Below are 10,000 nucleotides of genomic sequence, written 5' to 3'. Positions count from 1 at the left end.
ATGTGTGTACAAAGAACTTGCTGATGCTCTGTTATTTAAAAATGAAATTATTATTTATTCATAGATAAACGTAAGACACTTTAATAAAGACAGAGAAGCAAAAGGAAGAAACAGAATGAGACCAGATGTGTTTAAATGCAGAAGTTAGCATGCTTATGTATTTCTTAACACATAAGCAGTCCTTTTGAACATTAGTACACCTCCTTAATCAAATTATTAGGGTTAAAGTTACCAAAAATGAAATGAAATCACAAGGAGCAGTGATATTTATTAAACATCAAATATTATGCTTCTCAAAAAAAATCACTGTTCTCAATATCATTTTGGAAGTAAAGTATGGATTCTAGCATTTAAATGGTTACTCACAGACTCTTTTTTGAATGACTAGGGATAAAGGAACTGACAGCAAGAAACTACTGACCAGATGTTTTCAAACACCATCACCTGAAACACCTTCAAAGCAGTACAATCTCATAAAACATTCAGAAAGATTATCTGACTTAATGAATGTTCAAAATGCAAGCTCAAATCTACCCTGTAAAGCAATCAAGTTTTTAGCAACTATTTTGACCTTAGTGACACAAACAATTAATTCTGCAAACCTAATATCAAAATAAAATTCTACATCTAATGCAGAATAATTTCTCAATGTAGTTAATCTAAAACAACATTTAAAATATGCTACCTCCATATATTATACGTTCTAGTATTTAGTACTAATTTTAGAAGATTAGAAAAGAATGAAGGAGAGAGTAATTCATCAGAAGGCTTTTTTATTACTAATTTTTCAGTGAATATAAAACAGCAAAGCATACTAACAAAGATGTAGCTCCTATGAATATATCCATTATATTATAAATATTAAAACTTAAAGATATTCCAGCTTTCAGAAATATTTAATATTAATAAATTAAATGCTAGGGAAAAGTATTAGCTGTAATTTATCAATCCCCTTTTCTCCGCCAATCCATTTATCATTAAGTATTTGTTACAGTGTGTTCCAAACATAACCCTTCCTCCTAAATCCATGGCTAATTTAAGTTAAACTGCTCACCTCTATAAAAATTAAGAAGCCATAAAAATCAAAGGTAAACATTCTGTTCTCAAAACAGACCACACTCTGCCAGAAGTTCATGACAAACAAAATTTTATTTTGCTTACATCACTCACTGCCTCCTAAATTATATTTCCAAACAAGAGACCTCAGACAACAATGATTAGTCCATTTTACTCCTAAGAAGTAATTTCTTTGTTCAAAACTTTAATATAAGTAACACCAAGGAAAGGCAAATTTGTAAAATTATGTCACCTATGAATTTGTTTTCATATTCTCCCCACAGTTTTTATTTTTTTTCTGAAATATATTGAATATGTTTGAATTAAAAGCAAAAACTGCATTAATTTTATAAAAAAGACATTTCAACCTCTAATGAACTTAAAGGCCCATTCTAAAACACACTCACGGAAGGACAAATATTCAATAACCTTAAGTTTTCTACCTATATTAGTATAGTAAAAACATAACCAAGGGAAGAGACATTTACAAAGGTTTTTGAATGTTTATTTATCAAATTATTACATATCTTCCTGTAGGCACTTCCTGGAGTGCTTTTGTAGACACCTACTATACCCATTGTGTTAAATCACTTCTAGAAGGCACTCCACAAACATGCAATACATGACTGGAGTTTCTAGGTTATCAAAAGGACATAACTTTTTGTGTTTACTCTTGCTGATGGTTTATATCAACAAACTGTAGAACAAAGTAAACCTCAGACTCAGGTTATAAACACACCAGGTTATAAACACACCTTACAGATTTATCATAAAATGCCTCTAGAGTACTATGAAGCATAGCCATGGTTTTCTTTTTTAAGATCTAACCAGAGCTTTGAAGAACAAGTTACTTCTTTACATTTCCCTTCAGAACACATTGTCTTTTAGTACTAAACTGCAATGTTCATTTTCAGTTGTTAATTTCACTTGCTTTTATAAATGCCATCTCCTGTCTTCTCACACAAAATAGAATTTGGCTATTAATTCTTAGGACTCTTACTGAGGGGAGTTAGTAGGAATATGATAGCACCCAGTGATATGATGTTTCCTGTAAATAGATTAAAGGGAGAGAAGGGCTGTCCTGAAAACTGCATTAATTTAAGGTAACTTGTAAAAACAGGCTATTCCTGGGACTTTGGTAGATATTTAATTCTTACAATGGTTAAAAAATATTTTAAAACAAAATAATAATTATCTTCCTAATGATTAGTGTCTGTGAAAAGAGACGTAATTCCAAAATAATACAGAACATATTCAAAGTGTTACATCTAGCTCTTTTAAAAGATTGTTCTTGAAAACAATGCCTAAAGGTTAAAACATATACTCTAAGATATGCTAAGGTTAGTACATATACTCTAAGATAACTTTGTAAATACTGTTATTTAAAATAACGATTCTATTAAATTTTACTGTCATGTAGGCATTTGCTTTAACTTTCGAGATGCAGTCTGTCTCATATATTAAAACTGTGAGTGATATATCACTTAGTTTGAAACAGTTTTCAATAATAATCATTATATTTTCATTTTAATGATTTTTTAAACATTTGGTCTGAATGCAATCCAGAATTTTCAAGAAATTGAAACAAATCAAATATAATCTCGTCAAACAGGTATATTCATTCTGACCTAATATTAAATATATGCTTTGAAAGCTTTCTGCTCTCTGTCACTATTTCCACAGACCCGAATCAGCGGAGAATGGAGTGGCTATTCTTTGGCTGAAAAGAATATTTCATTGACAAACAAAATTGGGAAAAATGAATCGATCATAGAAAAAGAACAATGGGCTACTTAAAAGTGTACCGTTATTGGGCAGTTGTTGACTTTTCTAGATTTAAATGAGAACTGCATTTTTCTGAGCCACTAGCAAAAAACAAAAGTGCTTTTTAACGTGATCAGAAGAGGTATATTCAAAACATCTTGTAATGAGTTTTCAAGAAAAGCAACATAGACGATCACAGTGTTTAGATGGTTCACAATCTCTCAGCAAATTTCAACTAATTAACAGCTAATATTTGCAGCTCTCACAGGCAAGCATCTGTGTTATGAAAAGTCCTTGTGGTCCTTTTCACCTTCGCTTAGACTTGGAAGAAATTCATTGTATAAGCAAGTATCAAGTAATGTGGCCCTCTGGTGGAAAACTAAGTATCACGTTCTGCAGCACAATGTTAGACAGTAAACTAGAAGCTATCCAATATTTGTTACAAAGCTTTACAGATCCTCCCGAAAATCACCCTGTGAACTTAATTAATAGCCTGACACCTGAAGGGCACTCTGGCGCCGGCATGACGTAACGAAGATGAAAATCCTATCTTTCCTGATACTTCAATCAGGTTCCAAATAATCATAAATTCTCAGCATCCTTCAGCTGCACACAACATGCTCAATTTGCTACGAAGACATGTTTCACATGGAAGCAAACAGGCCGATTGGTTTCAAGGAATCACTGAAGAAAACAAAACTTACCTGCTGTTGTTGCAGATGCAGCAGTTCTACTGTGCTTACTTCAGAGCTGGTGTCACCACTGGATCTCCCATCTCTGCTGCCAGCATCTAATTGGCTGCTTAGAGTGCTCATTCCATTTTGATTCATTGAACTGTTGCTTATTGTCTCTGTCGCAGATTCCTGCATCATGACTTAATACCTAAAAGTGATTAAGAAGTATCAATTAACACACGTTACACCTTCACACTTCCATTATCAAGATGTCCCTCTCTGCCAATTAGAGACAGCATCTTTAGAAGGAAAAAAAAAAAAAAAAACGCCTTGAATAGTCATTTACCAAGAAGAGCAATACAAATTCAGCTTTCATCCAGATACTAATCACTGAAATGATGGTTTCTATAAGCAATTTTTGTGTGGTTACATTTAACAGCCAAAGTAACATACTATGCATAGAGCATGGTCAATAGCATTTATGAACGACCACATTTTAAAGTCTACCTATAAAACCAGCTTAAATGAAGGCACGATTGCACACTCTGTTCTATGTTTCCTATTATCTACCTTTGACAACCATGGATGACTATACAGCCTTATTTTAAATATTCACTATCTTGATTCTGTCAGATTTTTACAGCACATCTTATGCAAGGCTGTTGTTTAATGATGCACAGCTAATCATACAAAATTAAAATTTTGTAAGGGTGTTACAAATCATATGGTATCAACCAATGATAAATAGTATAATGGGTTTCTTTTTTTTTGTGACTAAATAAAATTTTGCCTTGGAGGCATTTTAAGAAAAAGCTCCTGCTGCAAACACGTCAGATATTGCCTATTTTTTTAATCAAACAGCTCATATTCATTTATTTTTCTGACATTTAAAACATTTAATACTGTCCTTCCTGGGAAGTAATTAAGCTTATGCATGAGCAGCAATCAAACTGTTCACTTGAAGATGACTTAAAACTCAATTTTAACATAGGCAAATAAATGAAAGTATATATAAAATTAATTTTCCAGGCATGTATTAGATATGAAAGCTGGAAATAAAATCTATCAAGAATATCACTAATGATTGTGCTAAAAACAGCATAAATTATGCATATTACCTTCTCTACAGTAATAAATGTTTTATCATTTTCACTGCATAAATATACTGTACTTTCAGGATAGCAATGAGATGTCCTGCCAAGATCAGTGGAAATCCTTGCAGTAAATAAAGAACCAATGTGCTTTTACAAACCAGAATTTCACAGTACATCTTGAATCTGTGGTTTAGAAAGATCAGTTTTGGCTCTCAGAGATATCTAAATCCTGTCCTATAACCTAATAGCTGCACTTCTCTGTTTTACTTCTACGGACAGGATTTCAGAAACAACCTGGCTGCGCTGTGACTTTAATAGCAATGCTAGACAGACAGGAGACTTAGCCTAAAGTAAAGAAGGACGTTAAACTTATCACTCAATCTAATTTCTTTTAACTAGGCGATTTCACTATTTTAAACTTGGTCATATTTTAAGACTTTTGTCCATTAAACAATTTTAATGCATTTATTACAGAGCAAATGTGAGCTTAATGTCTTTTCGTGTCATGGAGAAACCCTCTTCTCCAGATTCTTACAAAATGTGATCATGGACACACACACATAGACACACACACACACACACACACACACACACGTACACAGAGAGATATATATCCCATAGAGATTTTTTGTAAACTAATATTATAATTATTAAAAATTAATAGTTATAATTTAATAGCCTTAACAGGTATTTCCATCAAAGCCTAAATTATTAGATTATTTCTAGGGCTCTAAAAAGTCAATTAAAAAAAGAAAGACCTGCTGATTTCTAAAAGACCGCCAGTAGCTGGGCAAGCAAAACAAGTTAGTATAAGAAAAACTACATATACAACTTAAGCTGTTCTGATAAAAAAGAAAAATAAAAAGCAACAACAACAAAAACCCCATAATCACAGAGGAAGCAATTGCTATAACTATAGTAAACAACTTTTGAACCAAATGTGCTTGTGAATAAATAGGTTTTGTTAAACACCTTATTGAGCATTAACAAAGAAAAATCACACAAATGAAAACTGATATACAGTGATGGATTTCATAGGAAAAAAAAAACAAAGCTAATACTCTTTTCTGAGATTAGGCAGCTAATAAGTATTCAAATTAGGCATAAATTTTACATGCACAATGTTTAAAATATTCAGAGAAAAGGTCTGACTGCCTTTACTACTTATATGAAAATTATAATTTGGGTCCTCTGCAACTGTAGAAACAGATAGATATAACTTCTACTACATATTGCATTTAAATTTTACTTTTGACAATAGATCCTGAGTATATCTGTATGCATCTGTTTTTACTTCATCATCGAAATTTATTTGAAATACTTATTACCTCTGGGTTGAGTTTGCAACACAAAGAATAAAAATTTTTTAAAAACTGTATTTTCAAATGCAGCAGACAAATGCAGTATTTAATATCAACCTTTGTATAGTCAACATCAGAACTAATTGGATGAATTAAAGAATTCTGCATATATTACTGTATTATAATCAAGGCCATCAAATAATTAAGAATAATCAACAAGCAGGTCATGGGTCTAAATCTTTATTACAATTATAAAGAAAGACCCATATAACTTCCAATTCCTATTATCCAGAGGATTTTATTATACCTTGTGGAATTTTTGACTTTATAAACCCTAGAGTATAAACTGTGATTCGCATTTTTGGTTCAATCATCTAAGAGGTAGTAAAATCACACTTAAGAAAAACAATAACAGTGATAGCACTTTTTTCTCTATAGAACAAAAGCATCTGACCCAACATTCACAGGCAAAAAGAAGGGCAATTGTGTAATCAGAGGATTCTAATGTACATATCACCTAAAGAAGACAGCTTGGAGCATGTCCACTATAAAGGAGATCTATCTTCAAGGATAATGAAGATGCTTTTCAGGATCTACTGAGTTTCTCCTAGTGATCTCTCCACACCTATTTTCTACTAGAGAAAATACGTCTGGCACAACGTGAGGTGCTGTTTACCTTTTAAAGTATATTTTAAATAATTACAAATTCAGCATATTCTTTCAAAGTGGATGTGCTTGTGATCCCAAACACATCAAACTAAATTATTCATTCTTCTCAATCCTACCACAAACATTTTACAAAAATCAGTGAAAATAAATTCCGGATCATTAAAGGGAAAGGTGAAATTGGGAGTCGCTGTCTTAATGTTTGTCTGAACTGTTAGTTAAACCTTTAAATCTTTCATCATACACAACTTTTCAGCCACATCAGAAAATAACTCTTCAGATCTTGCACTCCAATGATACAGTTCTACTTTTCTCCCTTGCATTAAGTTTTCCTTTCTTTCCTTGTCCTTTCTTCTTTTTTTTTTAAGCAAGTCACTGTACAGATACTTATTCTCTACACCACTTCCCTTTTGAAACATTAAACTGACACTGGAACTGACTGCACAAGATTGCATTTTCTCTTCCTAAACAACTTGAATTGAAAGGTTACTTAGTGTAACAATATTTACTTGCAGAATTGTGTTGTTACCAAGGGTATAATGGATGGTGGCTATGCAGGTTTACGCAAGAATGAGTGAAGCATGAGGCATTAGCCATGTGTTTGACATGTTTCAAATTGCTATAATCCAGCATTAAACACACCCAGCAATTCATGCCATTTCTTGCAGCCATAATCTTGAATAAAGCGTGCACAACCACTTATTATATAAATTAGTATATGACTCCCTGTTATAGTCACAACAGTGCTTTTGTGTTTATTTTGCATCAAGATGTAGTCTTTTATTTGTACAAATAGCAGGATATAAAGACATAGCTCAATTAGACCTCCTTACTTTATGATAGGGTAGTACTGAATGCTAGACTTGTTGGTTTTATTTTTTCCTTTCAGAGTTATAGGTTCCATTGGTATAAAACTGTACCATGTGAGATAGACATTTGCCAGAGCGATAACAGAAACCTACATATATCCTATTCCATATTCACTACAATGTTCAAAAGTTCGATACTTGACCTGGGCCAGTACAGTTAACTGCGTTAACCACCACCAGGGACACTATTGGTCCTTGCTACTTACTCAACTTCTTTTCTCTCAGGTTCTCTCTCTCTCTCTCTTAGGTTCTCTCTCTCTCATCTTTCCTACCTCTCTCCCTTCCTCCTTCTCTTCCATCCCCTACCCTGTGTGTGTGTGTATAAGTGTGTGTATGTATGTGTGTGGATAGATAGATAGATGTGGATACACTGATCAATCAAACTGTATATGTCGAGGATGGTAAGAAGGGAAAAATAACTGCTACTACTCCCCACGCTCCTCCATCCACATAAATGTACACTCCATCCTATAATCTTGGTGCCTTAGTATTAAATCTCATTTTTTTTCTTTGCCATTTAATTAAAGCAAATGGATGATGGAGAAAATGACTTCCTGAGAAACTGAGAATAAATAATAGTCCACATAAAAAGTTTTAACTATGTCTGTGAACTTCTTAAACAAAATTATTTATAGTGACATCAAAGAACATTTTGTGTCCAGTACCTTCTAGCATCTAATTTATCAACCAAATGTGTACATTGAATCCAAAAGATTTTCAATATGGCATATAAAGAAAAGCATGAAATCATAAAGTCATGTGTTCTTAAATAATTCTTAATCATTTTTAAATTATCAATATTAAATATTCCTAAATATTCCTATGCAAACTCACACAAGAAAGCATTCAGTATGAGGAAAACCTACATATGCAACAAGAAACCACATACATTTACCTCAAAATATCAGCTAAATTCTGATTTTGAAAACTTGACTGAATTACAAAACTTTTGAAAGAAACTAGCATTTAAATAATGATAACTTCTGTGCTCTAGTGGAATTAATTCATCATGGACACCATGCACAGTGCATTTGAAATCTAGTACTGCTTTGCTAAAAGTCTTTAATGCTAAGATTGCCTAATAAATCAAAATGCCAAATATGAAGGACATAGTTGAATGTGTAAGAACAAAAATTGAACAAGCACACGAATATTTTTAAATTTTAAACAACTGAAACAGGATGTCTTTTAAAACATGATTTAGGAAGGGATATCTGTTGTTACAGCAAGTGATATGATCTTTATTATAACAAGTGATATGATTGTAAGTAAATGAAAATTAAGTTATTTACAAAGTATTTGCCACTTCTCTTCATTTGTTTTAACAAAATGCCTAAAATGCTATTCACAAATTAAGGTTACCTTCCGGGGGGGAACAATTTTAATTAGTAAAAATTCAAATTTTCATTCAAAAAGGATAATATGTCAAACACAGCAAGTTGTAGAGACATTTCAACAAGGTAATTTTTAAAAATAATGGTCATGACTACCTTTAAGCAAACAGAATACTGTTAGATCTTCAACAATGACAAACATCTGGGAAACATAAGAGTAGACCAAATGAAAATCTTTACTTTTGTTTCCAATGAATTTAGCTCAGTTATGTTATGTTTTACACCAGGATTAAAATTAACCTAAGTTTTAAAACACAAGAAACAAGGCATAAAAATTTCATTATGGATATAGTATAAAATACTAAAGTTAAGTATTCAATCTCTATGCTATTTCATTTAAATAGAGTCCAACAGCAAATTTGAAGGAATGGTAGCTCTACAGATGTATTTTACTGCAACATTATGATTTTGCATCTTAGAGTTCAATGATCCCCATTCACAAGCATGATTGGAAGGGAAATGATAATACTGATGGTTCTGATGAAATAATTGTTCCCACATATATTTCAAAATTATATTTGTACATTAATCTTTATATCTAAAGTCTCATTTTAGCCTCATACATTTATATAATTTCCATACTGACCATCCATTTCTCAAACAGGTGAAAACATATACCAAGTTTTAGTTTTCAAGGTACATATAAATGGTCAGTCTTCCTTTTAAGTCCACAAATTTTCACGGTAGTTTAATTCATTAAGTTTTTCAATGTTTTAAGTCAGTCCTTTATAACATTAATATTTATTTATTTTTAAAACCAGGGAAGAAGGAAGCTTAGGGAAAGTTCATTTCATTCTGTTACTCTATAACCTCTGACAAACTGAGTTGGTGTTAATTTATAATATCAAAATGTATTATTTTTTCGTAGTGGATTGAACTATCTATCTATGTATCTTACAAATGTTAAAGGAGGGACTTAAAAACTACAGAATGGTACCTAGGCAGTAATACAAAAATAAACACTGGTTACAGTTTACATGAGACCTGATAAGCAAGTATATTCTGTCACACTTTGTCTTGTCCTTGCCTAAAGAAAAAAATATCTTCCAATTTTTGAGACCAGGAGTATTTTTGTATAGGATATAGAGAATTTAATAGTAAAAAGTGTTAAAGCAATAAGAAATAATTAGATCTCTAAGAACATAGAAAGACCTGCCTAGCAGGCAAAACCTCCCTCTTTTT

The 10,000-nt window shown here is 32.0% G+C and overlaps 1 protein-coding gene across 11 annotated transcripts in view; it reads right to left on the bottom strand.

The window, feature by feature from the left end:
* The window catches only part of FOXP2 (forkhead box P2), a 552,780-nt gene that overhangs the window by 256,607 nt on the left and 286,173 nt on the right, over positions 1-10,000 (bottom strand). For all 11 annotated transcript variants that reach the window (XM_034670891.1, XM_034670886.1, XM_019802209.2 and 8 more), the window contains one exon: positions 3,525-3,702. In XM_034670891.1, the coding sequence (XP_034526782.1) occupies positions 3,525-3,692 (168 nt within the window). In that variant the 5' untranslated portion in view covers positions 3,693-3,702. The remainder of the gene's footprint in view (positions 1-3,524; positions 3,703-10,000) is intronic.

Source organism: Ailuropoda melanoleuca, chromosome 1 (genome assembly GCF_002007445.2).
Source record: "Ailuropoda melanoleuca isolate Jingjing chromosome 1, ASM200744v2, whole genome shotgun sequence".
Lineage (NCBI taxonomy): Eukaryota > Metazoa > Chordata > Mammalia > Carnivora > Ursidae > Ailuropoda > Ailuropoda melanoleuca.
Note: the sequence above shows the minus strand (reverse complement) of the source record. Positions and strands in the feature narration are given on the sequence as shown.